Source organism: Xyrauchen texanus, chromosome 2 (assembly GCF_025860055.1).
Source record: "Xyrauchen texanus isolate HMW12.3.18 chromosome 2, RBS_HiC_50CHRs, whole genome shotgun sequence".
NCBI lineage: Eukaryota > Metazoa > Chordata > Actinopteri > Cypriniformes > Catostomidae > Xyrauchen > Xyrauchen texanus.
This window is the reverse complement of record NC_068277.1, coordinates 756,486-777,021: the sequence shown is the minus strand read 5'-3', so window position 1 is coordinate 777,021 and position 20,536 is coordinate 756,486. Positions and strand designations below refer to the sequence as shown.

Here is a 20,536-nt window from a genome sequence, read left to right as displayed (position 1 = left end):
GGGAACTGGCCCCCACAGTGAGTATGGTTTAGGGTTAGGGTGGGGTTAGTCAGATGGGAACTGGCCCCCACAGTGAGTCTGGTTTAGGGTTAGGGTGGGGTTAGTCAGAGGGGAACTGGCCCCCACAGTAAGTCTGGTTTAGGGTTAGGGTGGGGTTAGTCAGAGGGGAACTGGCCCCCACAGTAAGTCTGGTTTCTCCCAATGTTATTTTTCTCCATTAATCTACATCTTATGGAGTTTTGTGTTCCTTGCCACAGTCGCATACAGCTTGCTCACTGGGGTTATTAATACAATTATTATTTAATTATTTTTAAACACGATTAAGAATCGTATTTTATCTAATTACACAATGATGATTCATCGACATTATAGACATTACAGTTTTATCGTCTGTTAATGCTGATCTTCTGTAAAGCTGCTTTGAAATGATGTGTGATGTGAAAAAAGATGTACAAATAAAAAATGACTTTTAATCAATTAATTTGTGAGACTGTAACACCGAGCAAAGTTTTGAATTTAGATATTTTAAACAAAAAATTGTTGGTAACAAATAATTGGTATAAAATTGTTGGTAAAAATGTTTTATTGGTAACAAAATGCTTATTCTATGTCTTTTTGTAACACTATGGTAAGGTTTGACTGTAAACATACAGTAATATCACATTATTGCAAAAACATTTCAAAACAAACAATGCTCAACTTTGACAAATAGTTCAAAAGAAATCCTAAATATATATCCCAATGCAAAATGAGTGATAATCTAATCTAAATATAAAATTATGAATCAAATATGAAGTTATAATGGACAGTCAGCCCACACAGTCTCTGCACGTGATTTTCAAGTCATGTAAAGTCATGCATGTGGTGTTACATAAATGTGCTTATTTGCATATGGTGTAATTGAGATATTTAGTGGTATATATATCAGGAAGAGATCATCTGTGTACAGGAACAGAATTATCAGTAAAAAGATATAATAATAAAACATTTCTTTCATTGGTTGAACAATCGATTGATTTACATACAAGCCTCCATTAAAATTCCCTCATGGATCACCACTAATATATCTCTCTGTACCTTTTCAATACTTTCTTGCGGGGTAAAAAGGTGTAAATATTATTTGGAATGTTTTAAATGTTTTTAGGGTTATGCAGGTAATTTTGTCCTTTAGAAAGTGATCATAGAACTCAATCTGTTATTTGTGCAGTATTATGGTAAAGTGATTAATGTGAGCCCCTCAGAAATGTCAAATGCAGTGTGTCATTCATTTTTACATTGATCTTAATATAGCATGCACATTTATTAGATTTATATTTAGGCTCAATATGTATTTTTTTATTAAACCATAGACATTTTTAAACATTTAAATAACAAAAAAAAACTTTACCATAAAACTCTTTGCATTCAGTGAAACACTAATGTCTATTCACTAAAGTGTTGTTGTAACTGTAATGTGTTCACACCTGAACTTTGACCTTGCAGCCCATTCACCACAGTTGTGTGTCTATTAGACGTCTTATTCATTACACACAGTTTATACGTGTCTTTATTTTATTACAGTAAGAAAACAATAAGAAATGTAAAAAGGTTTTAGCCTTGTAGCAAAACAAAATGAAACAAATTCTGTTTAATGAAGTGTAACATCAGTAAACAGTGTGTGAAGCTTCGGTCACGTGTGGTTCATTCCTCCATCAGTAGACGGATGGAGATGAGTAGAGAGAAGCCTTCAGTCTGTTACTGAGAACACAACAGCACACCAGCGCCACCATCTGATGAGCACAGAAAACACATGCACACAGACGGACAGCCGAATGGTTAGACAGACACTTCCTGTGTGTGTGTGTGTGTGTGTGTGAGCGTGTGTGTATATGTCTATGAGTGTGTATATGTGTATGTAAGTGTGTATATGTGTATCTAAGTGTGTGTATATATTTATGTGTGTGTTTATGTGTAAGTGTGTATATGTGTGTGTGTATATGTGTAAATATGTGTGTGTATATGTGTATATATGTGTATATGTGTAAGTGTGTATATGTGTGTGTATATGTCTATGAGTGTATATATGTGTATGTAAGTGTGTGTATATATTTATGTGTGTGTTTGTGTAAGTGTGTATATGTCTATGAGTGTGTATATGTATATGTGTGTATATGTCTATGAGTGTGTATATGTGTATGTGTGTATATGTCTATGAGTGTGTATATGTGTATGTATGTTTGTGTATATATTTATGTGTGTGTTTATGTGTAAGAGTGTATATGTGTAAGTGTGTATATGTCTATGAGTGTGTATATGTGTATGTATGTGTGTGTATATATTTATGTGTGTGTTTGTGTGTGTATATGTCTATGAGTGTGTATATGTGTATGTATGTGTATATGTGTGTGTATATGTGTATGTGTGTATATGTCTATGAGTGTGTATATGTGTATGTATGTGTGTGTATATATTTATGTGTGTGTTTGTGTAAGTGTGTATATGTCTATGAGTGTGTATATGTGTATGTGTATATGTGTGTATATGTCTATGAGTGTGTATATGTGTATGTGTGTATATGTCTATGAGTGTGTATATGTGTATGTATGTTTGTGTATATATTTATGTGTGTGTTTATGTGTAAGAGTGTATATGTGTAAGTGTGTATATGTCTATGAGTGTATATGTGTATGTATGTGTGTGTATATATTTATGTGTGTGTGTTGTGTAAGTGTGTATATGTCTATGAGTGTGTATATGTGTATGTATGTGTGTGTAAATGTTTATGTGTATGTTTATGTGTAAGTGTGTAAATGTGTATGTGTGTGTATATGTGTGTTTCACCTTCTGTCACTCACTCGATGTTGTGTCGAATGAAGTGACACAAGGGGTCTTCCTAGGGAGCCTCGCGTACCTCTGAACATGAGATAAGGCCAATGTGAAATTGGCAGACAGAATTTGCATGCCACGCCCACGATCATACGGGTATAAAGGGTAGCGGGCATGTGTCTGTCAGTCAGAATTTTTCTTCAGAGCCGAGCGGTTGTGCAACAGCAAGCCGAGTTCACTACTGTTCCACTCACCTCTAATGGCGAGAAGCACTGCTGTTGGATCTACGGCACATTTCCAGCTGGCGTTCTCTCTCTCTGAACGCTGTGGAGGCCAGGCCCCTGGGCTTTCACTGCGCTTTCATTGCCTAAAAAAGTGTGTTCTCCTCCTAAAAGAGTTTTATTTTCTCTAAAAGAGTTTTGAGTTTCCACTTATAAAAGAACAATACACAGCGGCATCGAACATCCTTTTCTTTTTCAAGATGCCTTTCTGCCCATATGTAGTTCCTGGATGCTGTCGATTTCTCTCCAAGACCGATGGCCACAGACACTGCCTCGTGTGCCTGGGCAGCGATCACACTGAGGTGGCGTTCGTGGATGGTTCATGTACTCACTGCGAGAACACTTCAGCCGCCACCTGCGCCGCTCCTTCTTCCCACAGGATTGAGGATGACCCGGCTGGCAATGAAGGCGATTTGGGGATGTCAACAGGCTCGATTTCGCCGGGTAAATCCACACCAACCACCCGCCCCCCAAAATGCTCGCTCGCCTCCGTCTGAGCTCGGGATGAGTTTGGCTTGTCTCACATCCAGCCAGCACTGCAGAAAACACTGCAGTCCCAGCTCCCCGGACGCAGCTCTCTCGCCTCCGGATCCGCGACTGCCCAGCCCCGGCAGGCCAGCGTTGACGAGTTCCGAAGACACCTCTCCAGGACCTCTTCCTCAGTCTCTAAACCGCCCCCCTGCCGGGTGCGTGGAGCAAGTTAAGTGCTTTGAGTCCTGTCTCAGCACTAAGCCTCGAGACACTCTTCTGCCTCCCGACGTGCTATTACCTGTTTCCCCCCCCATCCGGTATGTCAAAAATGATCGTCCCATTAGTACCCCCCATGCGGAGTTTGGACGCATGGCTTTCGCGGCCCAACCTGTCGCGCTGGTTGGCCAGGACCATCCGACTTGGCTACTCGATTCACTTTGCCCGGCTCCCGCCCTGTTTCGCCGGTATTTGCTCCACTTCCGTACGTGCCGAAAAAGACAGCGCTTTACGGGCAGAGATCACAACTCTGCTTCTCAAGGATGCGATAGAGCCCATCCATCCAGCCGAAGAAGGGTTTCTACAGCCCTTACTTCATCCTACCCAAAAAAGGTGGAGTGATGCGACCAATCTTGGACCTGCGAGTTCTCAGCCAGGCCTTGCACAGACTCCCGTTCAAAATGCTCACGCAGAAACAGATTCTTACCTGCATTCCACAGCTGGATTGGTTTGCGGCAGTAGACCTGAAGGATGCGTACTTCCACGTCTTCATCTTGCCTTGACACTGGCCCTTCTTACATTTTGAGTTCGATGGCCAGGCGTATCAGTACAAGGTCCTCCCCGTCGGCCTGTCCCTGTCCCCTCGCGTCTTCACGAAAGCTGCAGAGGAAGCCCTTGCCCCGCTATGGGAATTGGGCATCCACATACTAAATTACCTCGAAAACTGGCTCATCCTAGCTCACTCTCGAGAGTTACTATGCACTCACAGGGACCAGGTGCTCCGGCACCTGAGCCGTCTAGGGCTTCAGGTCAACTGGGAAAAGAGCAAGCTCTCCCCGGTTCAAAGCATCTCTTTTCTCGGCATGGAGTTAGACTCAATCATGGCGTGCCTCACCAACGGGCGCGCCCAGTCAGTGCTCAGGTGCCTCGCTCTCTTTGAGCCCGGCATGGCAGTTCCTCTAAAAGAATTCCAGAGGCTCCTGGGGCATATGGCATCCTCAGCCGCGGTTGCGCCACTTGGGTTGATGTATATGAGACCGCTTCAGCACTGGCTACAGACTTGTGTCCCGAGATGGGCATGGCGCCACGGCACATACAGTGTGACAATCATCCCTTCCTGCCACCAGAGTTACAACCCTTGGACAGACCTCTGCTTCCTGCAGACCGGAGTCCCCCTACCGCAGGTGTCCAGATGTGTCGTGGTCACCACAGAAGCCTCCTGGACAGGGCCCCGGCTGCATTGGCACATCAACTGCCTAGAGTTGCTGGCTGTATTCCTTGCCCTGCGGAGGTTTCTTCCACTAATTCGGTGCAAGCATGTCTTGATCCATTCAGACAGCACCGCAACGGTAGAGTACATAAATCGCCAAGGCGGTGTGCACTCTCATCATATGTCACAACTCACCCGCCATCTCCATTCTGACTCCATGGAGTCAGCCGTGACTCAGGTCGCTACACGCCACTCACAGCCCTGGCCACAGCAACCTGATGGATGATGCGCTGTCGTGACAGGGTTCACCCAGCGGAGAGTGGAGGCTCCACCCCCAGTCGGTCCAGCTGATTTGGGATTGATTCGCCACGGCACAGATAGATCAACTTGCCTCCAAAAAGACAATTCCCATTGCCCACTCTGGTACTCCCTGACAGGACAGACGCACTGGCACACAGCGGGCCCCGGGGGCTGCACAAGTACGCATTTCCCCCAGTGAGCCTCCTTGCCCTGGTGCTGTACAAGATCAGGGAGGACAAGGAACAGATCACCTTGGTGGCTCTTTACTGGCCCACCCAGACCTGGCTCTCGGATCTCACGCTCCTCGCGGCAGCACTTTCCTGGAAAATACCCCTGAGGAAAGATCTTCTTTCTCAGGGACGGGGCACCCTCTGGCACCCGTGCCCAGACCTCTGGAACCTCCCCTTCTGGCCCCTGGACGGGACGAGGAAGATCTGAGTGATCTACCACCTGCAGTCGCAGACACGATCAACCAAGCTAGAGCTCCCTCCACCAGGCAACTTTACACACTTATGTTTACATTTATATTTATGCATTTGGCAGACGCTTTTATCCAAAGCGACTTACAGTGCACTTATTACAGGGACAATCCCCCCGGAGCAACCTGGAGTTAAGTGCCTTACTCAAGGACAACATGGTGGTGGTTCGAACCAGCAACCTTCTGATTACCAGTTTACCAGCCATGTGCATTAGACCACAACGCCACCACGGTGTGTGCTTTCATTCCTGCAAGAAAGGCTGGAGGGGAGGCTGTCCCCCTCTACCCTGAAGTTGTATGTCGCTGCTATTGCAGCCCACCACAACGCAGTAGATGGCAAGTCTTTGGGTAAGCTCGACTTCATTATCAGGTTCCTCAAAGGCGCACGGAGACTGAACCCTCCCCGGCCAAGCCTGTTCCCCTCTTAGGATCTCTCAATGGCCCTCACGGGCCTTCCGAGACCCCACTTGGAGCCACTTGATTCAGTCGAGCTCAAGGCCCTCTCCATGAAGACAGCCCTCCTGATCGCGTTAGCCTCCATCAAGAGTGTAGGGGACCTGCATGCGTTCTCTGTCAGTGACACCTGCCTGGAGTTCGGTCCGGAACATATTCACATTATCCTGATGCCACGACCAGGCTACGTGCCCAAGGTTCCTACGACCCCCTTTAGGGACCAGGTCATGAACCTGCAAGTGTTGCCCCGGGAGAAGGGTATCCAGTTTGCGTATCTATTTGGACTGCACGCAGAGCTTTAGATGTTATGAGCAGCTCTTTGTCTTCTTTGGCGGATGGCAGAAAGGGAATGCTGTCTCCAATCAGAGGTTAGCACACTGGGTCGTTGACACCATCTCATTGGCCTACCAGGCCCAGGCCGTGCCCGTCCCCTTGTGGGTTCGAGCACACTCAACAAGAAGTGTGGCATCCTTGTGGGCACTGGCCAACGGCACCTCCTTAACAGACATCTGCAGAGCAGTGGGATTTTACAATCTCAAGGTTGAGTCGGTCTCGTCCCATGTTTTGTCAGGTACGAGCCGGTAGAACTCGGTAACGTGGCACAACCGACTGGGTGTTCCGCTTGCACACAGCGGCCTTCACCATGTTGATCCAGTGTGCCTTCTCTCCCAGGTTAGCCACTAAGCGTTGCTTCCTGGATGTTCTCTTCCCTAGCCTTCTGGCCTGCGAATTCAGTGGAGCAATTCACGTCCAGACCCACTACGAGCCACAGGTGCTCTGTACTGGGGTATGGCTCCACGGGCTTAGTTCCCTCCCTAGGCAAACTCCCCATGATGTATTTTCCATGGTACGGTCCCCCTGTCTGCGGACCCGCATCTCCCTTGGGTAGTCCCACTGCCCCGGTTGTAGTGCTTGTAGAGCTCCCCTCTCATTATGCGGGACCTACCACTGCACCTCTCCCACGTACGACTTCACAACCCTTGTGGTGTATTTGCCACAAGTTACCTCCCCCTAGCTTGGGCAGGATGTGGCCTCCGCAGGGCCTTTACCCCCTGAAAGAATAGGACCAAGAAAAACCGCCTTCCCCGACGCATTTCATAGCGCTAAGATAGCCCCAGCCACTTCACACTCTAATGAAGTACGCAGCTGCCGGGCTTGCTCCCATGCTAGTCATGTAGCACCCGTTCCCCCCTCAGGGGTGCCGGGAACCTAAGGTACTGTATATGACATCTCTTTTGGGGGTGTTGGGGAGGGCTCCGTGCAGCCGACACAGTTGCCTCCAGCACGCAGCAGCCTGCTTGCACCTGTCTCGTCAGTTCACCTAACACGGACTAGTTTGTGACAGATGCACCTTTATACCCGTATGATCACGGGCGGGGCATGCAAATTCTGTCTGCCAATTTCACATTGGTCTTTTCTCAAATTCAGAGGTACGCGAGGCTCCCAAGGAAGACCCCTTGTGTCACTTCATTCAACACAACGTCTCGTTCCCTCCCTCAGGTGATGACAGTAACCATGATGATATGTGTGTATCTATGAGTATGTATATGTGTGTGTATATGTCTATGTGTGTCTATGTATGTGTGTGTATCTGTGTGTATATGTGTATCTGTGTGTTTATGTGTATATGTGTATATGTGTATGTGTGTGTATGAGTGTGTATATATGTATGTGTGTGTATATGTCTGTGTGTGTGTGTGTGTATGTGTATGTGTATGTGTATGTGTGTGTGTGTGTGTGTGTGTATATGTCTATGTGTGTATGTGTAAACTCACCATGACTGCAGCTGTTCCCAGAAACCCCCCCAACAGCAGCGGTGCTTTGGAATCGAACATACTGATGATCACATTAGGACAACTCTATCAGACAGACAGACAGACAAACAGACACACAGAAATGTGAGAGCAGAATACACATGTCAATTGCTGCAATAGACCTTTTTCACACTCTGGGTTTTGGAACGCGAAAGTAAACGATTGCAGGGCAAACTTCGAGAGCAGTGAATGAGAGTGAATGGGAGATCACAGCAAATATTATATTCACTAACCCATTTGCTCCAAGAAAAAAATATTTTATAATAATAATGTAATAATATAATAATGTATTAAGAGTAAAACTCCAAACGCCAGAGAAGATGCCAAATGTACTGTCCCTCTCTCAGCAGCTGCAATAATTCAGTTTTTAAAACAAATTCCAGGGTAATATAACACAAAGTATAATATTATAAACTTACACTCAATATTTCAAAAAAATAATCATACAAAAAGATTCAAGATTTACTCAGCTAAATAAGGTGGAAACGCATCATCACAGTCTGTGTAAAAGGTCTATTCTCGAACACACAAATATGTGCTTCAGTAAAACAGGAAGTGACTCACAGAGAAAGTTAACTTCTGCACGAAGTTCCCGTCAGGACAGGTGTCTCGCACAAACAGCTCAATCCCTCCTCCAACGCCACAACAGTCAAACTGTAACACACATCTGTTAGTGTACACTTGTGTGTGTGTGTGTGTGTGTGTGTCTGTTTACAAGTGTGTGTGTGTGTCTTACAGCATTGTGGAAAAGTTTGAGGGCGACGGCTTGACCAACACTTCTGCTGTTCACATACTGTGCATAGACTGTGAGGTAGAAATCTGCCACCTTCTACAACACAACAAACAAACTCATTACACACAACAAACACACTCATTACACACAACAAACAAACTCATTACACACACTCATTACACACAACAAACACACTCATTACACACAACAAACAAACTCATTACACACAACAAACACACTCATTACACACAACAAACAAACTCATTACACACAACAAACACACTCATTACACACAACAAACAAACTCATTACACACAACAAACACACTCATTACACACAATAAACACACTCATTACATACAACTTACACATACATATTACACACAACTAATATACTCATTACACACAACTAACACTCTCATTACACACAACAAACACACAGCTGTGTCTTTCTGTGTGTGTGTGTGTGTGTGTGTCTCTGTGTGTTTATGTGCGTTTGTCTGTGTGTGTGTCTCTGACCATCAACTTGTCATCTGTAAGATGCGCCTGCCATTCTTCCACTCCAGTAGTGGGTGTACACCCAGGTCCCCATTCAAACCCTTATTGACATGGTCTCAGCTAGCTGATGAAAGTTGCAAGCAAGAAATTCATCATCGCCTGCGACTGGGTTTGGCATCATCCCTCAATCCTACAGATGTTGAGGGGAAATGTGGAAGGTTTAGGACTGTGGCTCATACAGCTGCAATGGCTGCTTTAGGTACATGATCCAGACCTCCCCAGAGACCCTGGCTGACAGAGGAGGTGTTCAAGCTGGCTTAGAAAAAGCGACAGGCCCACTCTCATTGGCTACAGCATCCCACGTCGGAGAATGAGGAGGCTTACCGCAGCCTTCATTTGGAGGTTCGGAGAGCCGTGAAGCGCTGCAAGGATATGTGGTGGTCGTGGCTTGCCGAGGAGATGGAGTCTGCCTCAGCAGCCAATGATCACAACTCGCTCTTTAATTACATCAAGTAACCTACAGCGCCACACCAATTACCATCATTAGGGGAAAGAACGGTGATCCAATATCCAACCCCCAAGAACAGGTTTGCAGATTTGCTGAGCATTTCTGTGAGGTCCTGGGGGAGGGGACATCCCTCAGCCAGGAAAACAACGTGAGACAAAGTGGGGATGACCCTGCCGAGGCTGCGTTGCCTCAAATATTGGAGGACCCCCTGTGGGTGGTTGGCTGAGGTGCCATCTGTTGAGGAAGTACTGAGAGTGATCCAGAGTCTGAGGCCGGGAAAGGCACCAGGCGGAGATTATCTCCCAGGTGAATTGCTGAGGGAGGGTGGCGTTTGTGCACAGACTGCCCTACATGACATCATAACAACAGTCTTGACCACTGGACGGGTTCCGCAGGATTGGAAGGATGCCCTAGTTGTCCCCCTCTTTAAGAAGGGGGAGCGCACAGATTGTAACAACTATAGGGACATCTCACTCCTCAGTGTGCTGGGAAAGGTTCTGGCAAGGATTATTCAATATCGCCTTGCTAGGCATGCTGAGGAGAGGAGAGGCTTGCGGAGCCCCAGTGTGGTTTCAGGAAAGGGCAATCCTGCACAGGTGCCATATTTTCTGTCTGTCTGCTACAGCAGAGGTGTAGGGAATTCCAAAAAGACCTACATCTTTGCTTTATTGACCTGGTCAAGGCCTATGATACCATCAGTAGCTCTGGGCTCTATGTTGTTCTTTGTGCTTTCGGAGTCCCTGACCCTCTGTTCATGATCATTAAGGATCATCTATGCTGCTGCTGAACCTGGAGCTTGCCACTAAGAGGTGGGGCCCACCAAATCTAAGCACCTGCCTGGGTACTTTGTGCCATCGGACACTCCACCCCCACAGCTTCCAATTGGTGATAGAGCAGTTGTGGAGAGTTTCCCATACCTGGGCAGTGTGCTCATGACTGGCTCCGGTTTAGCAGCGGAGATCTAACTCCGAATCAGTCGAGCGGCATTATCTTTTCATCAGTTGCGTAACACTGTATGGAAGCTACCTGGTCTGTCACTCCGTACAAAAATTCAGGTCTTCTCGGCCACGGTCATTCCTTCCCTTCTCTACACTTGTGAAACATGGACCCCCCTAATGGAACATCTTCGCTGGTTAGAAAAATGTAGTCTGGCCTCCATTTGATCCATGCATTTGGGTTTATACAGGCTGGATTGTGTGAGGAGCTCACAAATCCTTGAAAGATGTGGACAAAGTCCCATCGTTGAGCTCCTCAGGCAGGCAAGGTTGCGTTGGCTGGGTCAAGTAGCCCGCATGCCCAGCCACCACATGCCTAAACAGCTTTTGTTCAGCCAGATTGAGGGGGCTAAACGGGCACAGCATGGGCTAGAGAGGAGATGGAGTTAAGTGGTACAGGAGGATGTGGTGCTGAGTGGACTTGCCACTGACTGGTACCAGCAGTGTCAAGATCGGCGGAGGCTCGTGAAGGATGCTACTAGGCAGTTGGAGGCAGTCACCAGGAGCAGTGCTCACAACAATGAGTGGCTGAAGCAAGTTGGCACATTAGGGGGCATAGGTGGTCCATCAACCAGTTGTCTTAGTCGACACTTCTCGTGGCCTCAAGGTGCACATAGCCTGGCACAAGTGTTGTTTTTGTTGTTGTTGTCTCTGTGTGTGTCTCTGTGTTTGTGTCTGTGTGTGTGTGTGTTATTGTGTGTGTGTGTTCACCTGTCCACCCCACATGAAGCTCATCACACCTGCAGCGATCTCAGCCATCATCAGAACTGACAGTAGACCAGCAAACTGACAACAGAAGAAAACTCAGTTAAATTAAATGTATTTTTCATGAGAATACAACAGCAACTCTTTTCCTGAATGCAGAAGTGTCCTCTGATTTAAATATATAAACTGCAGAATACGAAATACAGTAGTGCTGAAGTCGTGATGACCGTCTTTTGACCGAAATGTGTAGATGACTGAGGTGAGTTACATTAATATTCTTAACTATTTTCAGTTGTTATAACAACTGCACAACTCATTTTTACTTCAAACGTTTGTTGTTCTTCATCTGAATCGCTCTTTTCGCTAGTTGTTTTTTATGGAGATTGAAACCAGAAAACAATCTAGAAGAGAGAACTTAGATTATCTCGTGTCATAATAAGTCATCTACTAATGCTTTATATCTAAGCCTTTCATAATGTGATATAAATGTTACACATTATTTCATGAACATTTGCATGATCTTTTTTCTTGTCCAGGAGATTTTCTGTAGTCTGAATGTCGAATATATTAGAGTCTAAACGACTAAATGTAAATGTTTTTACATCACATTCATAATCCTTATGAAATTATTTTCAGAGTAATTGGGACACATTTGTATGAATAATTTTCCTCACCACACTAAGAGAAGTTTTACTCTGATTACACACTCCACAATCACCGATAACTGCGGTGACCAGCATCAGAACACCAGTGACCATCAACACTGTCACACCTGGCAGACACATGTGTTAGATATAGTTAGTTTCTCAACCTAATGTTGTTCTTAAAACACATTTTGGAACATTTAGTTTTTCTTCCATGAACACAAAAACATGTTAAGCAGTATATTAGTCTCAAACACAATTCACTTTCAGTAAACCTTTTTTAGATCCTTAACAGTTTCTCGTAACATGCTTTTTTTTGTTAAGCAGAGGAAAGTCATCAGAGTTTGGAACAACAAGAGGGTGAGATAATAACACATTTTTGGTTAATAACAGTTATTAATAACAAACAAAGCTTTAAGATTAACTCTATACAGACTGAATAATCCTGTATTGCAGCATTAGTTCAAAATTATTTAATATTTATACAAATTTAAAAGGTCAAACAACAAAGTAATAATAACAATAAAATCTCACCGATCGTGAAATCTGCTGTGTTTAAATCGATGTCAAACAATCCTTGAGTTTGAGCGCCGAACCGGAGCCAGAAGCCGATCAAGACCAGCCCGAACCCCACCAACTGAAACATTTCAAATTCTAATTATTATTTGTGGCAGCGGGGGCGTGATCAAGCGCCCGTCCGGGGGAGAAAGCGGTAAGGGCGCTTGCATCTGAGCTAAATTATGTCTAACACCTGTCTGTAATTTCAGTGAGCACGGGGAGAGCGGCATAAAGACGGCCACAGAACCTCCAGAGATACGTCAGTCTAGTGTTGGCATGGTCCAGAGAGTCGAGAGTTGCGTTTATGAGAAGTTTGTGTTACGGAAAGTTGTGAGCACTACTGAGTGACCATTAAAGAACCTTACCTGAGTTACCTTATCTTTGAACCTTTACACTGGTCCCAAACCCGGGATGAAAAACATTCAAAGTACGCCCCATGGAGCCCTCTCAGTTGGCCAATATCCTCCAGTCCCTTGCCGGGATGCACCAGGCCCACCAACAGTTCATGGTGGAGCTGCGCCTAGACCAGGACCGGCGATTTTTTGAAGGCCTGCGGGCTCAAGCAGAGGACTGCCACGCGATCCGGGCCTCCTTGGTCAGGCGAGAGACCCAGCCCCGAACCCCGACATCCACACTCAGGTAAGGTTCTTTAATGGTCACTCAGTAGTGCTCACAACTAGAGGTCGACCGATATTGTTTTTTTCAGGCCGATGCCGATGCCGATCTTTTGAAATCCGGGTCGGCCGATGGCAGATTAATGCTGCCGATTTATTTTGGCCGATATTTGGCCGATATGTTCTTGTTTTTAACCTCTTATTTGAACCTTTTATTTGAAAGATAAAATGTAACACAAATAACTATTAAGATAGACAACATTTCTCAACAAATACATTTATTGAACACTTGACCAATCTGCACTTGTACACTTAAATTAAAAATGTATAATGTAAAAACATATTGTATAAATAATGTATAACAAATATATTAAACAAAGCAGGTGTTACGAACTGCTCCGAGACACGAAGGTTGAGATCCAAATGCAGCTTTAATTAAGGGGCAATCCAGACACGTAATCCAATATTCAGAGAATCCAAGAGAAGCACAGGCATAACTAGGGATGGGTATCGTTAAGGTTTTAATGGTATTACTATCTTACCGATACTGCTTATCTATCCGGTGCTTTAACGGTATTCTTAACGGTTCTTTTTGTTATATATATATTACACAAATATAAAAGTTATATAGGCACAGTGATTTAATTTCAGGAAGGTCTACTAACATTACTGTTCAGGTGTGGTCTAAAAAGAAATCTAATAAAGTAATCAATTGTAAAATAACACTGCATAGTTTATCATAGATAGATTAATGCTTATTAATGCAGAAGTTATTCATTCAAGAGCTGTAAGTGATTTTCTCTTTGCCTTTTGTTGTTTGATTCGCAGTAATGGCTCAATCGTCAGCATGTTTAATAGACCGCTTCCCCTTTAAGACCGAAGTTCAGATCTAATAGGCTCCTGATGCAGCATATTTTCTCCCCAACTATTTCCATAACTACGTCCATTTAAGACATAAACTGTGTTTAAGTGAATCTCCAAGCCAGTCGTTTTGACATATTTTTGTGTATATTTGATCGTTTAGACGCATGAAACCCAAAGTAGCCTATACTTTGCTCGTCTCTTCTTGAGTGTGTTTCGAGCGCTACGCCTTGGGAACGGTATCTCTCGCTCTTTTTATTATTAAACGCGTCCCGCAATTTAGCAACAGTAGCTAGACTGCATTTTACAACAATCACCGATCGTGCTGATTCTGACGTTAAGTTTGAGTTTTAGGGAGAAATGTCAGTGTACCGCTGTGAAGGGAAGGAAGTTGTGCTAGACAGAATGCGGCTTATGTGTAAATATTCTTTTTATAATCTTTGGAAGGCAAAATCTAAAATAAAATCAGACTAATATCACAGATCTAATCCAGGCTATGTTTGAATGTTTAGTTCTGTCAATCATTAAGCAGGGCTCGTTTTGTGCTCGCTGTGGCACCGCGTGAGGGATATCTCTCTCTCTCTCTCTCGCTCTCTCTCTCTCTCGCTCTCTCTCTCTCTCTCTCTGACTGCGAATAGCTAAATTGCATCACAGACAAATGGTTTCATATTATTATACATAGAAATGGCTGGCGAGATAAAATAACTTTCTCTTTATAGCAATAAAGAATGTATTTTCTTAATTTCTCCAGTACTGACAGCAGAACCGATAACGTCCGAGCTTACCAAAGCCAGTCCTTCAATAGCCTATAGTGCGTTGGTATTTTTTTATTACTTATTTATCTGCATTGAGTGACAACCCTCTCAAATATAAGACACAAACAGAACAAATAAAAGTCTCAGATTCACTGTCTGTAATTGCTAAATTCTTCCTTATTGTGACATGATAGCAACCCTTCTGCTGTGATAATGCCACTTCAACTACGCTATCAATATCCAAAGTAGCCAAACGTCATGTCAACTATCGCATTTGTCGCGTTTCTTCTTGAAGTTGGCAGTAACATATCAAAAGTTTTTAATTAAATATAAAGGAGTTATACAAATTTAACCCTTACTGTTTTCTCCAAGGAACTTAGCTCCTTCCTTAGGCACTGGATGAGGTCTGCTCACTCTGCTGGAGAATGACTCTAGGGGCAGCGTGCGTCGAACACGTGTTCCACAACAACACTAGGCTGCCCACAGATGCGCCTGCCTAATAATCGGCTTGATATGCGTGGAGATTGGCCGATGCCGATTATGTAAAAAATGCAAAAAATCGGCCGATTAATCGGTTGACCTCTACTCACAACTTTCCGTAATTCACCCAAAAATCTCAATTCTGCCATTTACTCACCCTCACGTTGTTCCTAAATCACATGAATTTCTTTACTGTGTAGGACACAAAAGGATATGAAAGGCAGAATGTTATGGACCGAGAGTCTCAGTCACCATTCACATTCATTGTAAAGAATATTGATGCAGTGAATTTGAATGGTGACTGAGACTAGGTGTGAGTAAATGGCAGAATTGAGATTTTTGGGTGAATTATTAATGTAATAGTTTATGACTGTTGAAGTAACAAACAAGGGGTATTGCTCACAGTTCAGTTTTAAATGTCATAGACAGTAATGTCTTTGTATTGAAGGCCAAGTTGAAAATATATCTCTATAAATTCATGCGCATCCGTGCTCTCAATATCTTTGAGTAAATGAATGATGGCAATGCTATACACACACCAGAAACAGTAATGCATGCGCACGAGAAAGTCTCTGTGATGTATTTTTTTTTGCACAGGTCACTTCAGGGGCTCCGTAGATCTTCTGTAAAGCTGCTTTGAAACATTGTGTTATGAAAGGCGCTATACAAATAAAATTTATAATAATACCAAACCAAACCCCACCAACTGAATCATTATTATTATTATTATTATTATTATTATTATTATTATTATTATTATTGATATCACAATAAACACATTTCAAACTGTTTTGCATTTTTGTACATGAAATTAAAGTGAAATTTAAACTCGATATCAGTTAAAACATCATCCACATTTATGAATGCAGGGTTTGGGATTAGGGTTGAAAGAAAATGTGACGTCATACTCACGGCAAACAGACTGTTGAACAGAATCAGAAACCATTTACACATCTGCGCGCAGCCGTCCATCACGAGCCGTTCAATGAGTCAACCCGAAACAGATGAAACGTCACGATAAAGAACTCTATAAATGATGATTACAGAATGCGTGTGTAGCCGCTGATGTTTATTTGATGTCTGCGTCCCTCACATACACGCGCCCGTCTGTACGGTACAGAACGCGCGCTGATTGGTTCGCAGCGCGAGTGACGTCACGACAGGAAAATCGTCTCTTTACTGCAGAAACGAAACTCTGATCAGATCAGTTTCATGTGCACCGAATAGAAATCAACACATCTTATATGAATCAGGACTGTCTGCCATAAAATGCATGAATAAATCACAATCCGTCTGTATTCGTGCCCTGTCTCGAAAAACATTATTTTAATCGAGCAACATTGTGAATTTGGCTAACATCTACACAGTTTGATATTTGATTACATTTAGATTGAGACCTGTTTAATTCAATATACCAGTTCTTCAACCCATTCTTTTCTAGATTGAAATATGGTCAATATTAATATGTCTTTAGTTAGATTAGCACGTGCACATTTGTTTCCATATTTGCCTGTTATCTACATTAACACAGAATTAATTGAGGCACTTTTCTCTGTAAAACTGCTTTAAAAAAAAAGATGTATTGTGAAAATCACTATACAAATAAAAATTAATTGATTTGATGTGAAAATGACCAATCAATAACTTTACAGCCATCTGAATAATAACACTGAGAAACTTTAATAACCACTCAATAAAAACTTGAATGTGTTGTGAATACAGTGTTTGTTTGGCCTACTCAATATAACTCAATAATTATACTCAATATTAAAAGGCTCATTTGTATTACAGGCATTGTGATCTCTATTAAAAGAAAACAGTTTAGTGTTCGTTGTACAGAAGTCCAAAAAAATGTGGGTCATATAGGACTGTTATAAAAACTTACATGTACTGGAATGTGATCAACAATTTATATGCATTTTTTTAATTTATTTTTTATGAAATACTATATGAAACTGACCTAGTTCATGCCTGGAAACACGACAAATCTAATGATCAGTCTTTAAATTTTTTGATCAGTCTATTAAAAAGAAAATAAATCTTTTCAAACACACTGATGAAGAACAGCCATTTGTTATGAGTAATTAACAATTCTCAAGTCATGTTTATTTGTATAGCGCCTTTCACAACACACATCGTTTCAAAGCAGCTTTACACAAAATCATGCATTAACAGAAAATTAAGCTGTAATATTTATAATGACTTTGTCACATCCACCCCAGACTCCCTTTCTCACTCCAGACTCTGCTCTCTCTCCCTGGACTATTAATAATTTACACCTGATCCCAATCCATCACACACGCACCCCACCTCTATAAATACTCACCCCGCCACTACATCCTGGTCTAGTCTCCGCAAGGAACTCTCACACTTGCCTGCTTGTCAGAATTCTTTTGTGAAGCTATATTCTTGCCCTTGATATCCCATGGTTTTATCTTCTTCCTTCAACTTCCTGGAGTGGCGATCCTTCAGCATTCTCCCTGGAAACACGAACTCTGTCATTCCAAGCTAAGTTACCAATCCCTCTTATCACTGTTGATTTACCTGAAAAGTATCTTCTTCAATAAAGCTCCTGTCATTGGGTTCAACCTGTCATCTATGTCTGTGTTGCGAAGTGACGGAAGACAAGACCCCCAATTTGAACGCAGCAGAAGAAACTATTAGGAGCATGGAACTGACTTTTATTCAGACAAGATCTTCCTCTTCAGGAATATTCAACAAAGTTTTGTCAACTCACCGCTACAACCACATTAGCTACCTCAGATCCATTTTCGGTTTGGGACTGAACTTTCACCAGAGGTGGGGAACCTTTCTTTTCTGGAATATGTGCGAGCCACGCTGGCGATCCATTACCCCTCACGAAGGGGCTGTTGAAGGCTTGGACGAAGGAGCCGTTGGTAATGACCAACATGCTGGGCAGACTCCTTTCCTAACATTCCCCCTAAATAACTTTATGGGGGTCTAACCCTCTCCAAGTTCCGGTGGTCGATTCCCCTCCATGGTCCACGTTAATGACCATGAAGGTTGCTTCCCCGTCATGGCCCATGCCTGCCACTGTTAATGAGTCAGCGCCCATGTCTGCCATGGTTAGCGTGCCAGTGCTCATGCCTGTCACAGTTAATGAGCCAACGCCCATGCCTCCCACTGTAAATGAGCCAGCGCCCATGCCTGCCATGGTAAACGAGCCAGCACCCATGCCTGTCACGGTTATCGAGCCAGCACCCATGCCTACTGGATTGCCGGTGGCATAGTGGGCTAAAGCACTAAACTGTTAAGCAGAAGGTTGTTGGTTTGATCCTCACAGCCACCACTATTGTGTCCTTGAGCAAGGCACTTAACTCCAGGTTGCTCTGGGGGGATTGTCCCTGTAATAAGGGCTCTGTAAGTCGCTTTCTATAAAAGCATCTGCCAAATGCATAAATGTAAATGTACCACAGTTAACTAGCCAGAGCCAGTGCCTGTAGCCTCGACCGTCCCAGATCCAATGCCTGTAGCCTCTACCATCCCAGAGCCAACACCTGTAGACTCGACCATCTCAAAGCCAATGCCAATAGCCTCGACCTTTCCAGTGGAAGCGTTTTGGCCAGGGAGACCATTCCCACAACAGCACTCCCAACTGTCCGGAAGAGGAAGAGAAGGAGAAGGACTCCTGCTCCCCAGTCAATGCTAGCACTCACGTCCATGGAGGCAAATCCCTGGACACTGCCTGTGCTCTCAGCCATGGAGGTCAGTTCTCAGTCCCTACCAGTTCTCTTCGAACCTAACACGGCCCCTTGCTCTAAGCCTTCTACGGCTCCTTTGTCCAAACCTTCAACAGCTCCTTCGTCCAAGCCTTCCATGGCTCCATGGTTCCGCTTCCTTGGCTCCACCACTCACTCCTTCCTTGGCTCCGCCTTCCTTGGCTCCACCTTCCATGGCTCCACCCCCTTTGGATCCTCCCCTCCAGTCTTCCATGGCGCCGCCAATCGATCCTTCCATGGCCCCGCCTTCCTTTGCTCTGCCCCTCGAGCCTCTCATGGCTTCACCATCCATGGCTCCGCCAATTGAGCCTCTCCTGGCTCCGCCAGCCTTTGTCAAGCCTTCCATGGCTCCACCCTCAGAGTCTCCTATGGCTCCGCCCTCAACCCCAGAAACTCCTCCACTTCTCAACCCCTACTCTCCGCTTCCAGTTCTACCTGCGGCTCCACCCCCTTTGTCTCCACCTCCTGTGACCGAATCACCTCCCAGGCCTCCTAAACCTGTCCTGGCCCTGTGGCAACCTCCCAGGCCTCCTGACAAAGTCCATGCCCTGTGGTAACCTCCATGGTCTCCTGATCATCCTCCCTGGCCACCTGATTGTCCACCAATTCCTCCTTGGCCTCATTAATAACCCCAGTGAGCAAGCTGAAAGCGACTGTGGCAAGGAAACACAAAACTCCATAAGATATTGATTAATGGAGAAAAATAACCTTGGGAGAAACCAGACTCACTGTGGGGGCCAGTTCCCCTCTGACTAACATTATGAATATAAAGTAAATATTACTTATGTATAGTTAAAATCATGGTTTAAAATTATTAAACTAAGTAAGGGTTAAGGGTCAGTGTTTAAACATCGATTTTGTTTGAACTGTAAGATTAATGACCGATGTCTTTGAAGTCCATCCTGTTTAACTACAGAAGTTCACATAGATGCAATTGTCCTTGTTAATTGGCTGATGAAGGCTTTTGTTGGCAATTGTTAGTCTATGCATTCCATTTCAAGATCGTCGTCCATCAATGGTGATGCAGGCAGAGATCAGGGAGATGAAACGCAGTTCAACCTGGCCGGTAATTTCAGTGAGGTTCGGTGTGGTCCATCCTAAATCCAAGGTTCAGACAATGGCATATGAAGTATCCCATGTCTTATGGTTGGAGTTGGCATCAGTTCATCCTCTGAAGTCCATCATAATAGACTGAAGTGATGTTTGGCACCGGCTGCATTTTGTCATCATCATTCAGCGACACGTAGCAGTGGAGTCCAACACGAAGCAGCAATGGTGCTTAAAATAATAAATAAAATAATATAAGCATAGATGCCATTCAATTTGTTGCAGAGTTAGAGATCATGATCAATGATTCTGGTTTCTGGTTCCGGCAGACTAAACTAAAAGCAGCCTAATTGTGGGTTGGAGGATAAATT

The 20,536-nt window shown here is 44.1% G+C and overlaps 1 protein-coding gene across 2 annotated transcripts; it reads right to left on the bottom strand.

Annotated features, from left to right (window-relative positions):
* Positions 1-573: 573 nt before the first annotated feature.
* On the bottom strand, positions 574-16,478 carry zgc:65811 (uncharacterized protein LOC393524 homolog). Of its 2 annotated transcripts, none has more exons than XM_052140400.1 (8): positions 16,291-16,478; positions 12,645-12,747; positions 12,141-12,238; positions 11,473-11,547; positions 8,765-8,857; positions 8,593-8,682; positions 7,990-8,073; positions 574-1,769 (listed from the first exon to the last, which is right to left on the bottom strand). In XM_052140400.1, the coding sequence occupies exons 1-8, from the start codon at positions 16,348-16,350 to the stop codon at positions 1,692-1,694; spliced, it is 681 nt and encodes a 226-aa protein (XP_051996360.1). In that variant the 5' UTR covers positions 16,351-16,478; the 3' UTR covers positions 574-1,691. The 2 variants fall into 2 exon arrangements, with proteins under 2 accessions (XP_051996360.1, XP_051996368.1); XM_052140408.1 differs by having other exon boundaries at positions 8,765-8,854.
* Between the last annotated feature and the right edge of the window lie 4,058 nt (positions 16,479-20,536).

Excerpts from the sequence above, each read along its gene's own strand:
- zgc:65811 (XM_052140400.1), bottom strand. The coding sequence starts at position 16,350 with ATGGACGGCTGCGCGCAGATGTGTAAATGGTTTCTGATTCTGTTCAAC. Across the intron at positions 12,239-12,644 it reads CACAGCAGATTTCACGATCG|GTGTGACAGTGTTGATGGTC; the intron begins GTGAGATTTTAT and ends TGTGTCTGCCAG. Across the intron at positions 1,770-7,989 it reads TGGGAACAGCTGCAGTCATG|ATGGTGGCGCTGGTGTGCTG; the intron begins GTGAGTTTACAC and ends TGTGCTCATCAG.